Source organism: Scyliorhinus canicula, chromosome 12 (assembly GCF_902713615.1).
Source record: "Scyliorhinus canicula chromosome 12, sScyCan1.1, whole genome shotgun sequence".
Lineage (NCBI taxonomy): Eukaryota > Metazoa > Chordata > Chondrichthyes > Carcharhiniformes > Scyliorhinidae > Scyliorhinus > Scyliorhinus canicula.
This window is the reverse complement of record NC_052157.1, coordinates 32,831,414-32,855,258: the sequence shown is the minus strand read 5'-3', so window position 1 is coordinate 32,855,258 and position 23,845 is coordinate 32,831,414. Positions and strand designations below refer to the sequence as shown.

General features: G+C 49.8%; 1 protein-coding gene across 6 annotated transcripts in view; it reads left to right on the top strand.

Moving 5' to 3' along the window:
• Positions 1-23,845, top strand: part of LOC119974369 (protein unc-13 homolog C-like) — a 532,106-nt gene that overhangs the window by 217,924 nt on the left and 290,337 nt on the right. For all 6 annotated transcript variants that reach the window (XM_038813153.1, XM_038813157.1, XM_038813155.1 and 3 more), the window contains one exon: positions 12,999-13,168. In XM_038813153.1, coding sequence (XP_038669081.1) covers positions 12,999-13,168 — 170 coding nt within the window. The remainder of the gene's footprint in view (positions 1-12,998; positions 13,169-23,845) is intronic.

Genomic DNA, 23,845 nt, shown 5'->3' with positions numbered 1-23,845 from the left:
CATGTCCTGAGATTAGCTTCAATTCCACGTGCTCTCATTTTTGCCGATAATTTCTTGAACTGAGCCTTATCCAGTTCTGTCTGGAAATCCATATAGACAAAATCATAGACCCCCCCTGCCCACTTTATTAGTGACCTCCTTAAAAACGAATCAACTAGATTAGTCAGACATAATCTACCCTTCGCAAATCCATACTGACTCTCTTTAATCAGCTCATGTTGAAAAGCTCTGTCTCTAATGATAGATTCTCGTAACTTCCCATGACTGATGTTAAATTGGCATATCTGTAGTTTTCTGGTTTCCCTCTCTCCTCTTAAATAATGGCATTTTATTTGTAATTTTTCAATCCCAGGACAATTCTCGAATCTGTAGAGCTTGGAAAAATTATGCCTAATGCCTCTACAATTTTCCAGCCTTAATATGTTAGGGCCAAAACCATCAAATTATGGAGATGTATTTGTCTTACGTCATAGATCATTTTTTAAGCAAATTATCTCCATTATGTTCCTCCTTTGGCTTATGGTTAGGGTTCTTTATGCCGCTGGTATTTTGTCCTTTTTCTCTCCATGAAAATTAATATAAAGTTCCAATTTAACATGTCTGCCATTTCCTTACTGCCCATTATAGTTTTTCCTGTGCCTGCCTTGGTACAGTGGTGCCTATTTGCAATAATCACCTTACATAGACATAGGGCGGAATTCTCTGCTCCCGGGAAAAATCGGGAGGGCCGTGGTGAACTCGGCCGAGTTTCACGACTGCCTCGGAGGCCGCTCCTCGCCCCCTATTCTCCCCTCCCGGTAGGGTTAGGAGCAGCGCTCCGTAACTCTCAGCCGCCGGGCGGCGTGCCGAGAGTGACGCGTCGGTGGCGCCTATGTGATGTCAGCCGCGCATGCGCAGGTTGGCCGGCTCCAACCCGCGCATGCGCGGCTGACGTCACGACGGCTGACAGCTCGAACCCGCGCATGCGAGGTGGTCGTCTTTCCTCTCAGCCGCCCCGCAAGACGTGGCGGCTTGATCTTGCGGGGCGGCGGAGGGGAAATAGTATGTCCGATTGAGACGCCGGCCCGACGATCGGTGGGCACCGATCGCGGGCCTGTCCCCTTCTGAGCACAGTCGTGGTGCTCATTCCCCACCAGGCCCCCTACAAGCCCCAAAACGGGCATCTCATGGCGATTTCATGACGGCAGCGACCATGTGTGGTTGCCGCCGCCGTGAAACGGTCGCGAACATCAGGCCGCTCGGCCCATCCGGGTCGGAGATTCACCGGTCGCCGTGAAAAACTGCAAGCGCCGATTCTTCTGAGTGGGGGGTGGGAGAATCGCGGGGGGCGCCAGGGGGTCATGAAATTAGTCGGGGGGCCCTCCTGTGATTCTCCCACCCGGCGTGGGGAGCGGAGAATCGCGCCCATAGAGTTTATAGCCAGTAATGAAGGAAAGGCAGCACGGTAGCACAGGTGGATAACACTGTGGCTTCACAGCGCCAGGGTCCCAGGTTCGATTCCCCGCTGGTCACTGTCCGTGCGGAGTCTGCATGTTCTCCCTGTGTCTGCGTGGGTTTCCTCCGGGTGCTCCGGTTTCCTCCCACAGTCCAAAGGTGTGCAGGTTAGGTGGATTGGCCATGTTAAATTGCCCTTTAGTGTCTAAAAAGGTTGGGTGGGGTTACTGGGTTACGGGGATAGCTTAATGTGGGTCGGTGCAAACTCGATGGGCCGAATGTCCTCCTTCTGCATTGTATGTTCTATAAGCTTTGGAGTGGAGACGTGCTCTAACCCTGTATCTGATACCCCCCCCCCCCCCCAAATTCACAACCTATCCAATTCCAAACCTATCAGAGCTGGATCTGCCCCCACAACAGCGGGTTGGCAATTTAAATATCTTTCAGCCTCCTGATTTACGCTGTTCAGCAAATTTTAATGCTTGTCCAGGCCTCCGGAAACACAGCAGCTCAAGGGAAGGTTGGGAGAACCTTGGAGAAAAGCCAAGAGCCCTTTGTGGTCCTGGAGAGGCAGGGATATATCCCCCTGGCCCTTCCAATGCCCTCCGCCCTCGATTAGACTCCACTCTGCCACTCTCATTGTCTTACAAAGAGCCTAGAGCTCTGACCACCCGTCCTCCTCCCACCTCAGGTTATAGTTCGGAGCTTACCTGCTTTTGTGGCCACCTCAAGAATACTCTCCATCCTTCTCGAAGCCACGCCTATCACTATCCAGGCAGGGAACTTGTCAGCGACAGAAGGCATTTGAAGTGCAGATTAAACATGTGTTTCTGGTTAAAAATTCTGCTCCCCTGCTTCACAAGAACACAAGAAATAGAAGCAGGAGTCGGCCACCATGACAAGACTGCCCCGCCATTCAACATGACCATGGCTGATCTATCCTGGCCTCAACTCCCTTTTCTGTGCCATTTCCCCATAGCCCTCTATTCCTCAATCTATCAAATACTTATCCACCTCCACTTTAAATACTTCTAATGATCCAGCCTCTGCCTCCCCCTGGGGAAGAGAATTTCAGAGATTCACCACCCTCAGTGAGAAGACATTTCTACGCACCTCAGTAGACCAACCCTTTATCTTGTAGCTATGTCTCTTTGCTCGAGACCCTCCCACTAGTGAAAACATCTCACCCTCTACCCTGTCAAGCCCCCTCAGGATTTTATATGTTTGTATAAGGACACCCCTCACTCTTCTAAACTCCAAGGAATACAGACCCAGACTATTTAGTCTCTCTTCATTGGACAACCCTCTCATCCCAGGAATTACCCCGGTGATTTTCCTTCAGACTGTCTCCAATGTTACTATATCCTTTTTTTAGGTAAGGGGACCAAAACTGTATGCAGTATTCCAGGTAACGCCTCACCAATACCCTGTACAATTGCAACAAACCCTTCCTATTTCAAAATCCTTTGCAATAAAGGCCAAAATGCCGTTTGCCTTCTTATCTACTTGTTGGACCTGCCTGCCAGCTTTTTGTGACTCATGCCTAGATCCCGCTGTACTTAACTCACCTGCAGTCTCTCTCCATTTAGATAATAATCTGTCTTTTGATACCTCCTACCGAAGTACATGACCTCGCACCTCCCCACATACTGTCCACCCCTATTGATATCCAAGCCGTAAAGTCGAAGCCAGAAGGTGTGCATTAGATTTAAATTCTGTACAGAAAGCAGATTGTGAAAGGCAGCTGGTATTAAAACAGTGAGATAAAAGAAACAGAAAAAAATAAAAAAAGTTATTTTACCGTTTTTTTCTTGAAAATCTTGAGCACTTTTGAAGGAATGATCTCCCGCATTTTAAATTTAATTTTTAATTTTGGTGTTGCAGTGGTTAGCACTGCTGCTTCGCGCGCCGAGGACCCGGGTTCAATCCCGGCCCCGGGTCACTGTTCGTGTGGAGTTGCACATTCTCCCCATGTCTGTGTGGGTCTGTGGGTCTCACTCCTGCAACCCAAAAAGATGTGCAAGCTAATGGATTGGCCAAGCTAATTTGCCCCTTAATTGGAGAAAACAGAATTGGGTACTCTAAATTTTACAAAAAAAATAATTATTTATTTAAATTCAAGTCAGGAAGACTTTTCAGCAGTGATTAACACTTACCACGTTGTTAAAAAATCACTATTCCTGAATGCATCAGTCAAACCTTCTCCACCATCTTTAGTTGGGAGCAAATTGATGCCATTGCTGTCCTTCGATGCCACATCTATGATAAGACCATAAGATTTAGATTTATTCTCACATGTACCGAGGTACAGTGAAAAGTATTGTTCTGTGTATTGTCCAAGCAGATCGCTCCATACATGAAAACATAGAACATAAGATAAATACATGAGGATACATAATGAAAATATGTAAACATAGACAGCAGGTTAAGTATACGGTATTTAGGGCGGAATTCTCCGCAACGGCCGACGCTGTCGTAAAACCCGGAGTGTTTCATGACAGCGTCTGAGGCCGCTCCTCGCCCCCTATTCTCCCCCCCCCCCCCCCCCCCCCCCCCCCCCCCCCCCCCCCCCCAGGAGGCTAGGAGCAGCGTTGCGGAGAATTCGGCCGCTGGGTCTTGACGCTGGCGTCAAAGCCCGGCGCACCGAGAATGACGCGGTTGCCATCTTTCCCTCCGCTGCCCTGCAAGACGTGGCGGTTTGATCTTGCGAGGCGGCGGAGGGGAAAGAGTGGGCACCGATCGCGGGCCAGTCCCCTCCCGAGCACGGCCGTGGTGCTCAAGCTCCTCTCCGCCCCCCACAAGCCCCAAACTCACCTTTGGTGCGCTGTTCACGCTGGCAGCGATCAGGTGTGGTTGCTGCCGGCGTGAACAGGTCAGGAACGGCAGGCCGCTTGGCCTATCCGGGCCGGAGAATCGCGGGTCGCCATGAAAAACGGCGACCAGCGATTCTCCGAGCAGCGTGTAGCAAAACGCGACACACCATTTTGGGTGGGGTGGGACAATCGCGGGGGGTGCCAGAGCAGTCCTCCCGCGATGCTCCCACCTGGCCTGGGGAGTGGAGAATCGTGCCCATAGTGTTACACCCGTGGAGAAGATGCGTGGAAAGGTCAGTTCAGTCCATAAGATCAGTTCAGTCTCTTAAGAGGTCATTTAGGAGTCTGGTAACAGCGGAGAATAAGTTGTTTTTGAATCCTGTTACTGTGTGATTTCAGACTTCTCTATGTCCTGCCCAATGGAAAGGGAGGGAGACTAGCCTGGGTGGGATTATGCTGCTCCCATGGCAGTGGGAGAAGCAGACAGAGTCAATGGGTGGGAGGCCGTTTTGTGTGATGGACTGGTCTGTGTTCACAATTCTCTGTAGTTTCTTACGGTCTTCGGCCGACCAGTTGCCATACCAGGCTGTGATGCAGCCAGAGAGGATGCTTTCTATGATACATCTATAGAAATTGGTAAGAATCGTTGGGACATGCCGAATATCCTTAATTTTCTGAAGAGCAGAATTGGGCCATTTGGCTGGGACTGTAACAGCTAATACTGTGGAGGAGCAGGGTGTCTCGAATGGCAACTGTTAGAGCTGCACTAGTGAGCACTATTGGCCTCACTATGATTATCCAGATAACATCCAGCCCATTGTGGCTCTATTTTAAGGAAAACTTCATCATCATAATCTTCAAAGGTGTATAATTGCATGATTCTGTTTGAAAGAGATACAATTGGTCATGTGTCCTTTTCCCTTAAATGTTATCATGGGCGGTATGTGGCGCAGTCGTTAGCACTGGGACTGCAGCACTGAGGACCTGGCCCTGAGTCACTGTCCATGTGGGGTTTGCACATTCTCCCCATGTCTGCGTAGCTTTCACCCTCACAACCCAAAGATGTGCAGGTTAGGTGGATTGGCCGCGCTAAATTTCCCCTTAATTGGAAAAAAATAATAATTGGGTACTCTAAATTTATTTTTAAAAAGTTATCATAAATATTTCACAAAAATGCATTAATCTTTTCTTGTGTACTCTAATCTTTGTGCCTTAAAACAATATTGGACCAATTTATATCAAAAATGTGTATCTCAACAATTTCATTTTGGTATAACTATAGGCTAGCAGGGAAATCATAGAATCCCTAGTGGCAGGAGTCAATTTGACCCATCGAGTCTTCACCGACCCTCCGATGGAGCATACCTCTACCTAGGCCCTAGTTTTGGAGATGAACGGGCAATTTAGCATGGCCAATCCACCTAACCTGCACATCTTTGGACTGTGGGAGGAAACCAGAGCACCCGGAGGAAAACCATAAAGACACGGGGAGAACGTACAAACTCCGAGTCACCCGAGGTCGGAATCGAACCCGGGTCCATCTTATAGTAAATTGCACACGTTAAGCTAATAAATATTCACAATCTGAGCAAGGCAATACATCTCAGCAAGTCATTCTTTAGTTGACTTTTTTTATTCCAAATGTACAAGCTCCATTCGACAACATGTTATTGATGCACGATCAGTTGTACAAAGACTAAGGTTGGATACAACTGTGGCTTTATTGCAGTAAGATGTGTGGCCTCCCACAGCAGCTGGCGAAATGGCTGCCGAATAGAGGACACGCATATTTATACTACTCCTGCTGGGCGGAGCCAGCAGGCAGGGGCTACTGGCGAACCTGTAGTACAGGTCCTTCCTTACGTCACCTAATACAGGTGTAACAGTGGTTTACCACATTCTCCCCCTGTTAAAAATGATTCCGGCAGGGGTGGTGGAGAACTATATGAGTAGTGAATTTAGGTACAGTATTTTATCATGTCCTTTGAAAGTCCGGTGCCAGTTAGAGATTCAACCGGTCTGGTGCCTTGACGTTCCGCTGGGAGCGACGTAGTGGTGGCGGCGATGTCGATGCTGGTGATGTCGATGCTGGCCTGATGTTGGATGACTCCGGGAGTGTGCCGAAATCCTCTTCATCCTCTGGCGTGGGCAGGGGAAGGAGGAATGGTCCTGGTGGGGTTAATGTTGGGAGCGCCGGGGGAGGGGAGGGTGGCGCTGGGCCGGAGAAGTGCCTATGAGTGGAACCTGCTGGTGCTAGGTCCCTGAGGGAGACAGTACCTTGGCGGCCGTTGGGGTACGCCACATAGGCATACTGGAGGTTGGCATGGAGCAAGTGCACCCTATCCACCAACGGGTCCGCCTTGCGGAGAGGGACGTGCCTACGGAGCAGAACCGGTCCTGGAGCTGCGAGCCAAGTTGGGAGCGACACCCTGGATGTGGACTTCCTGGGGAAGACAAAAAGACGTTCATGGGGTGTGTTATTCGTAGCGGTGCACAGTAGTGACCGGATGGAGTGTAGTGCATCAGGGAGGACCTCCTGCCAGAGAGAGGCTGGGAGGTTCCTGGAACATAGGGCCAGTTGGACAGCCCTCCATATCATCCCATTCTCCCTGCCCGTTTCCCCGGGGATTATAGCTGGTCGTCCTGCTGGAAGCGATACCCCTGCTGAGCAGGAACTGACGCAGCTCATCACTCATGAATGAGGATCCCCTGTCACTGTGGATGTAGGTGGGGAAACTGAACAGAGCAAAGATTGTGTTTAGGGCTTTGATGATGGGTGACAAAGACTGTCGTGTAGGACCCAGAGTCGGTCTACTTGTGTTCTGGCACATGTACCTCGGGATATGGTGTCTGGGGGCTCGTTGAGTTTGCCGGTGTGATACAAAATCTCATAATAATAGGTGGAGAGCTCGATTCTCCACTGCAATATTTTATCGTTTTTGATCTTGCCCCGCTGAGTGTTGTTAAACATGAAGGCTACCAATCGTTGGTCAGTGAGAAGAGTGAATCTTCTGCCGGCCAGGTAATGCCTCCAATGCCGCACAGCTTCAACGATAGCTTGGGCCTCTTTTTCGACAGATGAGTGCCGAATTTCTGAGGCATGAAGGGTGCGGGAAAAGAATGCCACGGGTCTGCCTGCCTGATTGAGGGTGGTGGCTAGGGCGACATCTGATGCGTCGTTTTCCACTTGGAAGGGCAGTGTCTCGTCTACTGCGTGCATCCCGGCCTTGGCTACATCAGCTCTGATACGGGCGAAGGCCTGTTGTGCCTCGGCCGTAAGAGGAAAGTGGATGGACTGAATGAATGGGCGGGCCTTGTCCACATAGTTTGGAACCCACTAAGCGTAGTAGGAGAAGAACTCCAGGCAGCGTTTGAGGGCCTTGGGGCAGTGGGGGAGGGGAAGCTCCATGAGGGGGTGCATGCGGTCGGGATCGGGCCCCAGAACTCCGTTCTGGACCACAGAGCCGAGGATGGCTAAGCGGGTTGTGCTGAACACGCACTTCTCCTTGTTGTAGGTGAGGTTGAGGAGAGTGGCAGTGTGGAGGAAATTGGCACGGTTGGGGTCGTGGTCCTGCTGATCGTGGCTGCAGATGGTGACGCTGTCTGGGTACGGGAAGGTGGCCCGCAAACCGTACTGGTCGACCATTCGGTCCATCTCCCTTTGGAAGACTGAGACCCCGTTAGTGACACTGAAGGGAACCCTGAGGAAGTGATAGAGATGACCGTCAGCCTCAAAAGCAGTGTATGGACGGTCCGATTTACGAATGGGAAGCTGGTGGTAGGCGGATTTGAAGTCTATCGTTGAGAAGACCTGGTACTGCGCAATCTGATTGACAATATCAGATATGCGTGGGAGGGGGTACGCGTCAAGCTGCGTAACGATTATGGTCTGGCTGTAGTCCACGACCATTCTGTGTTTCTCCCCAGTTTTTATGACTACCACTTCGGCTCTCCAGGGGCTGTTGCTGCCCTCGATGATGCCTTCCCGCAGCAACCGCTGGACCTCGGACCTGATGAAGGTCTTGTCCTGGGTGCTGTACCGTCTGCTCCTGGTGGCAACGGGTTTGCAATCCGGAGTTAGATTGGCAAAGAGGGAGGGTGGGTCGACCTTTAGGGTCGCGAGGCCGCAAACAGTGAGGGGTGGTAGGGGCCCTCCGAATCTGAGGGTAAGGCTCTGGAGATTGCACTGGAAGTCCAGGCCTAGTAGTAGTGCAGTGCAGCGATTAGGAAGGACGTAGAGGTGGAAGCCGCTGACTTCTATGCCCTGGACCGTGAGAGTAACCGTGCAGAACCCCCGGATCATGACGGAATGGGATCCGGAGGCCAGGGAGGTTCTTTGATTGGTGGGGTGGACTGCGAGGGAGCAGCGCCTTACCGTATCTGGGTGGATGAAGCTTTCGGTGCTCCTGGAGTCCAGCAGGCAAGCGGTCACGTGTCCGTTGACTCTCACATTGGTCAAAGCGGTGGCCAGGTTGTGCGGACGTGATTGGTCGATTGTCACTGAGGCGGGCTGTGGTCGGTCGTCGCTGGCATCAGAAGATGGAGAGCGGGGGGGGGGCTCAGGTCGTGGAATGCTATCGGCATCCATGCCCCGTGGGGAAGACAAGGTGGCAGCGCCTGAAGATCCTGCGGGGACAAGGTGGCAGCACCCATGGGCCACACATTGATTGAGGTGGGGGGGGAAGCTGGCGGCGCCCACTGGCCGCTCGCGGCCCCGGGAGGTGAAGGTGGCGGTGCCCACTGGCTGCGCGTGGTCCGGGAAGGTGAAGATGGCGGCGCCCACTGGCCGCTCGCGGCCCCGGGAGGTGAAGGTGGCGGTGCCCACTGGCTGCGCGTGGCCCGGGAAGGTGAAGATGGCGGCGCCCACTGGCCGCTCCCGGCCCCGGGAGGTGAAGGTGGCGGTGCCCACTAGCTGCGCGTGGTCCGGGAAGGTGAAGATGGTGGCGCCCACTGGCCGCACGTGGTCCGGGATGAAGATGGCGGCGCCAATGTGTGTAGGTCAGGGGGGAGGGGGTGATAGCGGTGACTGCCCGGGCCTGGCATACCACAGCGAAGTGCATCTTTTGCCGCAAGCCTTGCAAATGGCAGTGCGGGCCAGGCAGCGTTGGCGGGGGTGCTTCTGCAGGCCGCAGAAGTAACATCGGGGACCCCCGGGCGCACGGGTTGGCGTGTGGCGCAGGCGTACTGGCTGAGTACAGCCCCGGCTAGGGCGGCCGTCTGTGGGGTCCACGACGGGTAGGAGGGGTGGACCGCGCAGCCGCGGGTTAGGCCTGAGCATTACGTGAGGGGACCGTCATGGAGATTGCTAGCTTTTTAGTCTCAGTTAGGTCGAGCGTGGCCCCTTCTTGCAGTCTTTGGCGTATGGGGTCTGACCCAATCCCCGTTACAAACGCATCACGCATAAGAAGGTTGGATTATTCAATGGCCGTAACAGCCTGACAGTCACAGTCCCAGACGAGTGGGATTAGGGCCCGCCAGAAGTCTTCTATGGACTCACCAGGGAGTTGAGAGCAAGCGGCGAGTACGTGCCTGGCGAAGAGTGTATTCGTTTTCTATGCTTAGTTTTCTTTGAGGAGCGCCATGGCGTCTGCGAAGATAGGAGCGTCCTGGATCAGCGGAAACACGCTGCAGCTCAACCTTGAGTACAGGATCTGTATCTTCTTAGCCTCCATCGGAGGGGTGGTCGCTGAGTTGATATAGGCCTCGAAGCCAGCTAGCCAGTGATTAAAGTTCTTTTTGGCGTCGCTTGAGTGTGGATCCAGCAGCAGGCGATCTGGTTTGATTCGGAGGTCCATCTTTTCGAAAATCTTACTGCAATAAATTGATGCACGATCAATTGTACAAAGACTAAGGTTGGATACAACTGTGGCATTATTGCAGTAAGATGTGTGGCCTCCCACAGCAGCTGGTGAAATGGCTGCTGAATAGAGGACACACATATTTATACTCCTCATACTGGGCGGAGCCAGCAGGCAGGGGCTATCGGCGAACCTGTAGTACAGGTCTGACCTTACATCACCTAATACAGGTGTAACAGTGGTTTACCACAGTCATTAAATTTTTTTATTTGTTGTGGCATTTTTCCTGTTTCTGCAGTGGTATGATTACAATAGTTGCCTTTGTGCAGTCCACTGATGACAAGTCTACATTATAGGAACTGAATCACTTAAGACAGATAAGAGGAATTTCATTTCAAAAGCAAATCCAGACCTTTTCCATGTTCAATACCATGTGCAATTAGAACATAGAACATAGAACAGTACAGCACAGAACAGGCCCTTCGGCCCTCAATGTTGTGCCGAGCCATGATCACCCTACTCAAACCCACGTATCCACCCTATACCTGTAACCCAACAACCCCCCCTTAACCTTACTTTTATTAGGACACTACGGGCAATTTACCATGGCCAATCCACCTAACCCGCACATATTTGGACTGTGGGAGGAAACCGGAGCACCCGGAGGAAACCCACGCACACAGGGGGAGGACGTGCAGACTCCACACAGACAGTGACCCAGCCAGGAATCGAACCTGGGACCCTGGAGCTGTGAAGCATTTATGCTAACCACCATGCTACCCTGCTGCTGCAATTATTTCGCCATTTTTCCAGTTGCGTTGGATGAATGATGATTCAGACACTCTAAATGCGACAGTGCTGAGCTCACTGAGCTTCAGAATATTCAATGACCTCATTGAAGAAGTCTGCATTCTCTGCCAACTGAGTTTACTACTGCTGCCGTAGAAAAGCCTTTGCTTTGTTCATCCCAATGGTGTGTATGAATGACTGCATTTGAGGCAACAACACTATCCAGAGAGATATGAACGTGGCTGGAACTTTGTTACAGTAAATTACAAGTGAAGGCTAGGGCATTATTGAACACAAAAAGTAATGTAATAACCTTCTGAGATATTCATTGAATTGAGTAAACTTTAGTTAAAATGTCATTAATTGACTGGAGGAGTAGCTGTTATTAGCTTGAAATGAAATTTTATCTGTGACTTTTTGAGCATACTTACTGGAATGTTGACTGTCAAGTTATCTGAGTCACAAAATAACTGTGACCGTGATTCGCGACGCCGAAATCACGTTTGACGATCGGCCGGAGAATCCCCGTTTCCGCCGAAATCGGGGGTAGAATCGCTTTTGCGATGCTCCGCCCCCTCAAAAACTATGCAGCACACCGTCGGGAGGGCCTCAGGATCCCGATGGGCCGAATTTCTGACGGCGCGGAACACTTACGGTATTTTTTTCTCATGGCGGCTGTGGACTGTGACCGGAGTCGTCACAGTCGGGGGTGAGCCGTGCCGCTGGCCAGGGGAGCTTCGGCGAGGGGGATTGGTGGTGGGTGGTCCGGGGATGGTGAGGGGGTTATGGGGGTCATTATTTGGTAGGCCGGGTCTGTGCTCGGCCGGCACCATGTTGCACGGCACCGCCGCCATGCGCATGCGCAGCCACAGACCCGCCCATTCTCCAGCAGTTTTTAGCGTGGGAGCCGGGAGTTTAGCCAGCAAGGCCGCAAGCCCCTCAATGGTCCCAGAATTGGTGCAGCTGTTGCGCCACTATTCCTGGCATAAAGCGCCACTGTTCCCATGCTAACGTCAGCACTAATTGTCTGGAACTCGGAGAATCCAGCCCCATTATCATATCATAGAATTTACAGTGCAGAAGGAGGCCATTTGGCCCATCGAGTCTGCACAGGCTCTTGGAAAGAGCACCCTACCCAAGGTCAACACCTCCACCTTATCCCCATAACCCAGTAACCCCACCCAACACTAAGGGCAATTTTGGACACTAAGGGCAATTTATCACGGCCAATCCACCTAACCTGCACACCTTTGGACTGTGGGAGGAAACCGGAGTACCCGGAGGAAACCCACGCACACACGGGGAGGATGTGCAGACTCCACACAGACAGTGACCCAAGCCGGAATAGAACCTGGGACCCTGGAGCTGTGAAGCAATTGTGCTAACCATCATGCTACCGTGCTGCCCCTTAGTTTAATGTTTTCATTCAGCCAGCCACACCTAATTTGTTTCTTCGAATTTTCATTACTGTATTTAAAATGCATTCATTCCCGCAATAATATTTTTGAGTAATGGTGGGAAAATGCAAAATTAACAGGATGCTTACGTTTGCTTTATTACAACTGAAATCGGCGTTATTTGTGCTGAATTAGTTTAAAAAACGATGGGAGGGATTTATCGGCCGTTCCCGCCGGAAATCACGGTCCCATTCTGACTTACAGAGGTTCCGGCAATGAGGAGTGGAGTCAATAGATCTGTGGCGGGACCGCAAAACACACGGCATGTTGTCGGTAAATCCCACCCAATATTTTCATCCTCTTTCCGGTTTTTGTTGGGGGAGAACATTAATAATTCTAAATATATTCTGGTTGCACACAACAGCAGAATCTAACTAATTCCAAAGCTCAATCTTGAGCAACAGTTTCCTGACAATTCATGTGTCTTGGTGCAGCATAGTGGTTCGAGACAAATTGCGACGATATCTATTTTCCCAGCTACAATTTGCAGTTAAACATATGCACAGCCACTCTGTAATAGGTGGATAACAACATTTAATTGCTCTCATGAGAGTTTTATTTGTAATCCAACAAATCATTCCTGAATGATGCCAAGAAGTTACTTTACTGAATAAAAATTTGTTTAGAAATTAGATAAGGATAGATTCTGTCATGTGGTAATCTACGCCATGCTACACTTTTAATATTTATGTTTTATTTATGGACAGTGAGTGCCACAATTCCACTGATAGAATAAAAGTTAGAGTCTGGGATGAAGATGACGATATTAAATCCCGGGTTAAGCAGCATTTCAAGAAAGAGTCGGACGATTTCCTTGGACAAACTATAATTGAAGTACGAACATTGAGCGGTGAGATGGATGTCTGGTACAATTTAGGTATGTGATTTTTTTTGCTGACTTTTTAAGGCACAATGGTAACATTTTTGTTCTCTGTTAGTATGTTTGAATATAAGATCATAGGGCATCGAGTGTAATCGTTTTATAATTATATTACTGCAAGGGTAGCCTTTTCTGATTGAAAGTTGGAGGTGACACAGTTTGGTGACAATCTCCCTGAACACCCTTAAACTTTTGATGCAAAGTATCTCTTTTTGGGGTAGATTGTTGCTTTCCCAGTGTTCATAATTGCTGACATGGCTTGTTTTAGTATTTTGGGCTTGAAATCAGGTTTTATTGTATGTGCACCATCTCAGCATCTGGGGCGGGATTCTCCCCTACCCAGCGGGGCGGGGGGTCCCGGCGGGATGGAGTGGCGTGAACCACTCCGGCGTCGGGCCGCCCCAAAGGTGCGGAAGTCTCCGCACCTTTAGGGGCCAAGCCCTAACCTTGAAGGGCTAGGCCCGCGCCGGAGTGGTTGGTGCCCCGCCGGCCGGCGGGAATGGCCTTTGGCGCCACGCCAGCCAGGGCCGAAGGGACTTTGCCGGCCGGCGGAAGTCCACGCATGCGCCTGAGCGTCAGCGGCTGCTGATGTCATCCCCGCGCATGCGCAGGGGAGGGGGTCACTTCCGCGTCCGCCATCGTGAAGACTATGGCAAACTTGGAAGGAAAAGAGTGCCCCCACGGCAGAGGCCCGCCTGCCGATCGGTGGGCCCCGATCATGGGCCAGGCCACCGTGGGGGCACCCCCTGGGGCCAGATCGCCCCGCGCCCCCCCCAGGACCCCGGAGCCCACCCGCACCGCCTTGTCCCGCCGGTAAGGTAGGTGGTTTGATTCACGCCGGCGGGACCAGCATGACAGCAGTGGGACTTTGGCCCATCGCGGGCCGGAGAATTGCCAGGGGGCCCGCCGACAGGCGCGGCGCGATTCCCGCCCCCACCGAATCTCTGGTGCCGGAGACTTCGGGAGACGGCGGGGGCGGGATTCACACCGGCCCCCGGCGATTCTCCAACCCGGCGGGGAGGTCGGAGAATCCCGCCCCTGGTATTTAAAATCTTTATTTAAAATATGTTTAAAATAAATCTGCAATTTATCTGGTGCAGAAAACATTATTTTTCTGCCTACATCCTGCATTTAATTTTTCCCTTTATCAAGCATGTGAGGTGCCGATCCTGGCTCTGCCCAAACATGGTCCTACATCTTGCTTAAGCATGCAATATATTCTACTCTTATGTTTTATATCTGGCATCACACATTGGCACATAATGCATTATGTAGTCTAATGCTCCAGTTAAAAAACAGGATATCTTTCAACTCACCAAGAGAAATACACTATGTACACATATATATATAATTTATATACACATGAATATTTAACTTAGATAGGGGTTAGGCCAGTAGCTGCAATCTGATTTTGGTTGAGATGAGTTTATAAACTGCTTTATTCCCTTGGTTAAGAATATACTCTGAACTCCTCCATCAGATTACAACCTTGCAATTCACTTCCAGCTATCCATGTCATGTTTGAATTTTCAATTTATATTAGTCATACTATCAATTTTATTACATCCATATAAATGCTTCAGTATTTTTCTGACCGTAGGCTGTAACTTAATTTCTTTTCTGTTCACCCTCTGCGAATCTTTCATTACCCCACAGTATAAACGTATTGCAACATATTATGGTGGCAATCTCCTTTTTTATGCACATCTGCTGGATTGAAATAAATAAAAATCCGTCTCCTTGAACTGCCCACCAGGATACAGAGCAGACCAAATTGGAAACATTTACAAACCTTTTTTGTTTAATTTGCAAGTATCTGAAATAGAATTAATTAATGCATCAGATCCAAATTAAGGCAAGATTGCAAATGAACTTATTGATTGTTTTGCCATGTATCAGTGATTTCAAACATTTGCATGCCTCAGTGTCTCTGCTATATGTAAAAGTGTTTTGAAGAACTAGATGCATATGGTATATCTTATCCAGTGTAACTGCTCTATGTTAGATCTGAAGTAAGATTTCCAAAAGTTGCAAAAACAAGCAACAAAAGATTTAACTTTTGGCTTTTATTGTTTAAGAACAAATTGAAATATAATTATGAATGCAAAATTCAGCCTACCTCAGCTCACTTAACCAGAAGGACCTGAAATTCCTGCTAGTATATCTATCCAATTCACTCTTAAATAATTCTAAGGTTTCTGTCTCCGTGCGTTGATCATTCTTTGTGTGAGGAAGAACTTCATGATGCCTTAAAATTGCCGAAGATGACTATATTTTTGTAAGGAAGTACCAACAGCAATTTTCCAATTCATGCACAGACCTGCTGGGTGCAGAGAGCCATGTTACAACAACTAAGAGTTGTCCACAGGCCTTTTGGCAACTGTCAATCAAAATTGTAGGTACTTCCATTTTTTTTGGCGAGCATTGTATTACAAAATCCTAGAACTCATAACTGGGCAATCATGGCAGATCTAGGATCATGCTTAGTCACCCTAAATTAATATTAAATGGCAAAAAGATTGTGGTGGGTTCCCGGACTGTGATGTGACATGATCGGCCAATAGGATTGGAGCGTGCAAACCCTGGGGGTGGGGCGCGGTTTTCCCAGTTAGGAGTTTGGAGTCTTGGAGCATGGTAGCCTTTTATCTCACTCTCTGTATATATTTATTACTTTGATGAACCAATATTTATTAACCAACTTGGTGGTCGCATATCTGTCAGGACATTACATAGGACCAACCGGGGTGCCTTCCTACTGCCACAGGAATCAGGAGACCAGGCTTTGTGTGAAATCCTTTCCTTGAAGCAAGCATGTTCAGCAGTCTGTGAGTGTCATAATTAATTAGAAACATTCAACCCAAATATGGAGAAACTGGGACGATGTGTCAAACGCCCCAGAGAATGGGACATGATGTCAAGGGCCTCAGCCATGATCCTCACAGACTAAGCCATCCCTTGGACTCCACCACTCATCTTTCGAACGTCATGCCTCAGGCTTTCCACTGTGGTCGCCTCCCAGCAGTGTTGGCCTGGGTGCCATGCAATGCCGGCACCATCTCCCATGAGTCCTTTGGAACTCCTCCAATTGGCCTTGCAATTTCAGGAATGTCGCTGACACTCTCTCCTGAATCTCATGGCTCCAGTTTATCATCTCTAGCAGCTCAGGGAGATCCTTATCCAGAAGCTTGGCATCTGGCTGGGGGCCAGCTGAGCCCTGGGATCCAGCAGACCTCTGACTGCCGTCACCCTTGGAAGTTCCTGCCTCCACCTGATGTGCATCAGCAGCTGTGTGATGCTCACCAGATAGTGACCCAGAAGTCTGTCTTCTAATCTCACCCACCAAGGTGTGTTTCTCTGGAATGGTGGAAGGTGCGGGTGATAGCTGTTTTTTATTGACCGTGTTCTCCCCGGAGCTCTTCTCTGAAGTGGACACTTGGGTGATGACAGCGGAGGGGGGGGGGGGGGGGGGGGGGTGGATCCGAATAGCCCGGCCTCATAAGATGGTGAGCCTGCAAGATTACGGACATGGGTTCAGCAAAAGGGGAAGACGAGGGACTGGATATCAACAACTTACTTCAGACAGAGCATCTGGATGAGGTTCAGTGGATCCTCACTTTTCTGACAGACATCTTCACTCTTGGTCACAGCTCGCTCCTCGCCCACCCCGCGATCTCCAGGGCCCTTTCCTCCTTGGGGGTGGGGACTCGCAACTCGGGGATCACCCCCACCCGCCTTCTCCCTCTCCCTCTTGTTATGGGACATCATCGCCTGTGGGGAAACAAACAAGGACATTGTGAGCCGGACAGGAGCACTATAGCAGATGATATGTGGGCACCATGTGGCTGGGGGGGGGGGGGGGGGGGGGGGGGGGGGGTGGAATCCTGGGGTGGCAGGCAGGACTGATGACAGGAGAGAGGTAATAATTTACCCTTGCAGCTCATAGAAGGTCATTTATCGTCTTCCTACATTAGACAACACTCCTCCTTGTCATGTTGCTGGCACTAACTGCAGCTTCCCAGATGGAATTATGTCACAGTGCTCTGGGGTTTCCTACCCCCTTGGGATACAGGGTGTCCCTCTTCTCCATGGCATCCAGAAGCCAGATCAGGGGCTAGAATCCCCGCTCCTCGATGGCAAAATCGCGTTCGGTGATGGGGCCACCGAAATCGGAAGCGCCGCCAGTTTGCAAATTGTCCGTCCCCCCAAAAATCGAGTACGCCACACAGAGTAGCCACCGCCTCAGTCCATTTCCTGATGCCTGCCCTGCGATGCTCCACTACCGACCAGTCGAATTCCCGCTGGCATGAGACTCGTGTGGTCCCACCATCCGGGATCCTCGCGTGGTGGCTGCAGACTCAGTCCGGGGCCACCACAGTCAAGGGAAGGCCGATCGGCGGGCAGAGGTGGCTTAATTCAGGGCTGTGGGCAATGTGGCCGGGCAGTCCGGAGCACGCGAGCGGCCATGCGGGGCAGTATTTTGCTGGTCCAGGCCCGCGGGCTGAGTCCGCCATGCGCCGTGCACGTGCGCGGCCTCTGATCTGGAAGTGCTGGGGGCCGAATTGGCAGCTAGAGATGCCAGCTCTCCAACGGCTGCCTGCTGGCCCCCAGCAAAATGGGGAATCTGTGGCCTTTTGACACCAGTTTTCCTGGCGTAAAAGACCACAGTTTTCACGACGGCATGGGGACTTAGTCTCAAAAACGGAGAATCCACCCTCCGGTCTCATTACAGAAATTGAGGAAAAGGTTTCCGTTCTGCCATCCTCCTGGCTTGACTGGGAGTAAGTGTTGAGGGACTGTTTAACTGCTGCTCCCTCTTCGCAATGAACAGCTGAGCCCCAGATATCTGGGAAATCTGGCTCGGTCTGATTCATGTGGGGGATCATTTTTTGCAGTAAGTGTGGGTGAATTGTGATCTGGATCATGCTCATTCACCAGGCGCCAATCACCCTGCAGTTCCCATCCAAAATGGCACTCAGTTATATTTTGGCAGAATTCTCCAACTGCTCCCCTACCAACATCCATAATTGGCCTGATTGTCACTGGTTTCTCTCACTTTCAACTTAATTCATTTAAAGAGGAATAATCAGGAACACATACCTTGGAGAGGGGGCGCTTATGTGGTGAATAAGATACGAGTACTAATTTTTAAAGATGTGACGGAAATAAATCAAATATTTTTCGCACTGAAAAGAATAAGTCCATGTCTGATTTACCAACGGCAAGTTTATTCAGCTGATGCCAAGGGGAGTAAATTGAATCACAGGTATCAGCAGGAATCGGCTCAGGCTGGGACTTCCAGTCAGAGCTGCTTTAGGACAGGATTGCCAGCAGGAGTTGACTGAACAAGAGAATGGGCGCAATTTTCCGGACTTACGAAAAATCGGAGAATAGCGGGCGGCGTAAATTTTTACAGACACGCTGGTCCGACGCTCTCCTGCTATGCTCTTCCCCCCCCCCCCCCCCCCCCCCCCCCCCACGGCCGCCCCCCGACACGAATCGCTGCTCGCCGTTTTTTTACGGCGAGCAGCGATTCTCCCCTGGCCGATAGGCCAATTTCCAAATTTACGTTTTTATGAACGTAAAACACACCTGGTCTGACCGTTCGTAAAAACGGCCATAAAGTCCCGATCTGGGAAACCATGGCACCGATTGGCACGGCCGTACCACGGCCGTGCCAAAGGGTGCCATGGGCCCGCGATCGGTGGGCACCGATCGTGGGCAGCGGGTACTTACCCCGTGCACTCTTTCTCCCTCCGCCGCCCCGCTGGATCCATTCGCGGGGCGGCTGAGGGACATACCGGCCCGCGCATGCGTGGCTTTCACGCATATGCGTGATGACGTCATCCGCGCATACACGGGTTGGAGTCGTCCAACCCGCGCATGCGCGGCTGACGTCATCTGACGCGTCAGCCGTCGCTAACTTTGGCTAGCGGGCTTAACGAAATTCGTTAAGCCCGCGATGCCAGAGTTCACGGCAGCGCGATGCTAGCCCCGACCGGGGAGCAGAATCGGTTCCCGTTCGGGGGGGGTGCGGAGGCTGGCGTCAAACGCGCCCGTTTTTGACGCCGGCTTCCCGATTTTTAGTAACTCGGGAGAATCGCGCCCAATGTACTTTAACCCATTGCCCCAGCTCAATTGGTCCTTTGAAATTTTCTTTCCATAATAAGTACGAGCTCTGCAGATACGCAAAATGTTGAGCTATTTATCTCTTTTTACATGGCTGGTCTCTACTCTTGGTCAAAATTGAGAATTTAGTGTTTGCTTCTATTCTCCCCTGAACAAAGCCATACAATTTTACTATCACTGGCTTTGATCATAACCTTTACAGAGCATTTTATTGTTTTGTTTCATTAATTGCCTTTCATCCCTTTTACAATGGGCGCAATCTATCCAAATGGGAACAGGGTCCCGTAACGAGGGCGTTTACCTGTGTGTTTCCCGGGGCTCAGTGGGAACTGCCCCGATGAGGTGACACTTAGATCTGTCTCCTGCACTGCGGAACTCTGCTCTTCATAATGGGCTGAATTCAGATCGTGACATCTTGCAAGATTGCGTTAGAACTCATGAGGTCAGTAAGAAGTCTTACAACACCAGGTTAAAGTCCAACAGGTTTGTTTCAAACACGAGCTTTCGGAGCACTGCTCCTTCCTCAGGTGAATGGAGAGGTATGTTCCAGAAACATTTACATAGAAAAAGTCAGAGATGCCAGACAATGCTTGGAATGCGAGCATTTGCGGATAATCAAATCATTACAGATCCAGAGATAGGGGGTAATCCCAGGTTAAAAAGGTGTGGATTGTCTCAAGCCAGGACAGTTGGTAGGATTTTTTCAGCATCTGTAGGTGTTACTCTCCTCCTCGCCTGAGCAGATCCTGTGTATACGGAGGGCTTGTCCATAGGGGATGGCTTCTTTAATGTGTTTTGGGTGAAAGCTGGAGAAGTGGAGCATCGTGAGGTTATCTGTGGGCTTGCGGTAAAGCGAAGTGCTGAGGTGACTGTCCTTGATGGAGATGAGTGTGTCCAAGAATGCAACTGAATTTGGAGAACAGTCCATGGTGGGATGGAACTTATTGATCTCATCGTGTAGTTGTTTCAGTGATTCTTCGCTGTGGGTCCAAAGGAAAAAAATGTCATCGATGTATCTGGTGGATAACGTCGGTTGAAGGTCCTGTGCGGTGAGGAAGTCTTGTTCAAACCTGTGCATGAAGATGTTGGCATATTGAGGTGCGAATTTGGTCCCCATGGCTGTTCCATGCGTCTGGATTAAGAATTTGTTGTCTCCACATCATCTCATGAGGTGTGAGAGCCGGGTAGAAGAGGGATCACCTGGCATCCTTGGACAGCCAGAAGGTGTAAAGTATAAAGCAGCACTCATCACATCATTGTTATTGACTTGTATTGTATTTACATTTCATAATTGCCAACACCTTGAAGAAGTTGCAATGCACTCTATATATTTAAACCAGATTGGTGCAATCCATTGGTGCTTTGTTGATGTAATGCCACTGATTGCCATCATGAATACAGTGAGGAGACAGTGGCATAGTTTTAATGTCACACTGGACTAGTAATCAGGAGGCCCAGGCTGATGTTCTGGGGACGTGGATCCAAATCATGGCTATTGGTGGAAATTAAATCAGTTCATTATATCTGGAATTGAAGGTTAGTTTCAGCAATTGCAACAATGGCAGCTATCATCGATTGTTGTAAAAACCCATCGGGGGGAGATCGAACCGAAAAAAAATCTGAATTTGCCAGGAACAACCGGTATCTAACGACCGGTATCTGACAGTGGTATCTAAGTGTGAGGCCACACTTTAAAGTGCCATTTCTCTTGACCCCCCCCCCCCCCCCCCACCCTAACATATCCCCAGACATCCCCAACACCCAGGCACCTATAAGGGGGTGTTCAGGGTCCCCCGCACCCCAGCCCACACGGGCAGGGCACCCCCTGGCCCAATCCCTGGCGCGTGCAAAATGCCAGCCTGGCACCTTGTCACTGCCACCCAGGCAGTGCATGGCTGGCAGTGCCAAGGTGCCCAGGTGGCACTAGCAGTGCCAAGATTTTCATAGAATTTACAGTGCAGAGGGAGGCCATTCGGCCCATCGAGTCTGCGCCGGCCCTTGGAAAGAGCACCCTACCCAAGCCCACACCTCCACCCTATCCCCGTAACCCAGTAACCCCACCCAACCTTTTTAGACACTAAAGGGCAATTTAACATGGCCAATCCACCTAACCTGCACACCTTTGGACTGTGGGAGGAAACCGGAGCACCCGGAGGAAACCCACGCAGACACGGGGAGAACGTGCAGGCTCCGCACAGACTGTGACCCAAGCCGGGAATCGAACCTGGGACCCTGGAGCTGTGAAGCAACTGTGATAACCACCAACCACAAGAGTGCTACCGTGCTACCCTTGATACCACCCTGGCTGTAGGCAGCCCAACCGGAGGCCTCCGATTGTTGGGAAGACCCCTGAAGTGCCGTTCCGCCTGGTCCCATTTGTGGGGACCTGGCTGGGGGTCTCCTCAGAAAGGCCGATCGATGCCGGCTGGCCGTTCGACCCGGCGTCTGCATGGCCATGTGCATTTCTAAATTCACTCAGCCATGTGAAACTGGGTCCTGCCCACAAATCGTGACTTCTCGCAAGATCTGGTTAGATTTCTTGAGGTGTAATGGGGCATCGAAAATCCCACCGGAGGCCTCTCCAGGATTTTAAAAAATCACGCTCTGGGTCCCTAATGTCCTTTCGGGATGGAAATCTGCCACCCTTACCCCGTCTGGCCGACATGTGGCTCCTACATGGTTGACTCCCAACAGAAACGGCCTCGCAAGCCACTCAATGCAAGGGCATTTGGAGATGAGCAACAGATGCTGGTCTTGTCAGCAATGCCCAGATCCCATGAAAGAATAAAGATCAGCATTAGCAGCTGCCTCTTTAGGTGGAAGAATAATATTCATTTCCTCGTTGAAATGTAATTATTTTGGACAAAAAAGGGGGAAATCACATTTTGTTGTGACTAGGTGAGGATGCCTAGACTCCCTTTTCCCACGTCACTGTTCCAATTCAGTGTACGTCCTTGAGTGTTTAATTATTGATTGCCAATAACTCGGTCCAACAGATTTTCTTGAGTTCAAGCACAAAAGCGGTTGATTTTCGAACCTATTCCCCGGCAAAGGTTTTTTTAAAATGGCACATCTTGATTGTTGCAACACACACATAGTAGAGGGGGTTAACTTTTGGCCAAATTGAGAGTCAGTGATAAAAGGCAAGAAAAATAGAGGTTGCTGTTGTTTGTGGTGGAAATCATTTTTTAAATGGTGGTCCATGTTTGTTTCCTTGGAAGCGCTGCTTGGAATTTTGAAGCCTCTTTCAGAATCTGTGTGTCTGTTGTCCCCAGTAGGATATAAGCAAGCATAGCTTACTTCAGTTGAATGAAAGAGAGAGGTATGCAGTCTCATTACTGCCTTCAGCTGTTTCTTCTCTGAACTGCTTCAAAAGCAACCAGGATGTTGTCATAAAAGGTATTCCAAAGATTGACCTGCCTCTCTCCAAACGTACTTGTGTATTCCACAGAAGGTACTTGATTCGCTCATGTCTGGACAGACCTTGGCTACTGTGTTATGGCTGAGGTGATTATTTTTTTAAATGTCTGGGTTATCAGTTCAAAATTGCCCATTATCCCCTGTGATAAGCTAGAAGGTATATATCACACCGTTAACATAGCCATTGTCTCTGTAGACTTGCTGTTTATGCCTGATGGCATGAGATGCAGCTTTATAGTCATGCAAATAGTGCAAGCCAGTGACAAGTTTCAGGCCATCTTTTGAAGTAATTCTTGACATCGGCATGTGTGAAATTCCATAGGAGGTTTACCTGGGCATGTCCTAATTGTACCCATATTGGAAATTTCTGGAAATTGACCAATTTGTAAATGCAAATATGTCAGGTGACCTGTGGCAGCATTCTTAAGTCAGCGTCTTAGCTTGGCAGAAGTCCTTTTAAAGACGTTCAATATATATCTGACCAGCGAATGAAATTAAGGATTACTATACCACGTGCATATGATACATCATCATAACTATTTTCAGAACCCCATGATTGCCAGTTTCAGTTTTATGTTAAGTAACTTTTTTATGTGAATTATCAATAAATAGGATGGCCATTCGCCTTTTCAAAGTCATCATGATTTCCCAAGAGAATTAATTTATGGTATTCTCAATCAAAAATGTTATGTATCATTTAAGCAGGTTCTACAATCAATTAACAAGGTTACAAACAGATTGATTATTACTGCTGCCCAGATCTACTAAAGTATGATTAATCTTTCACCCTTGCCATGCCTTTGATTTTTTTTTGTTTGATAAGACATATGACTTTATCCTGCAAATAATTTGGGAACAATAATCATTACTGGAATCTTTATGGGCAAGCTATTCATTTAGAACTTTTTGCTGTAACATAGTGAAAGTAATTGGAACTGAGGGCGAGATTTTCCATGCAGCAGAGATAGCCCACTATTGGTTGGCAGTGGGATCTTCTGGTCCCACTGTTGTCAAAGGGGGTTTTCTTGCCCCTGGGTGACCCGCAGCGGAGGTGCGCCATCGGCGGGACCGGAATATCCCGCCATCATGAACAACTGGAAAGTTCTGTGTGTGATGACTTTATATGCT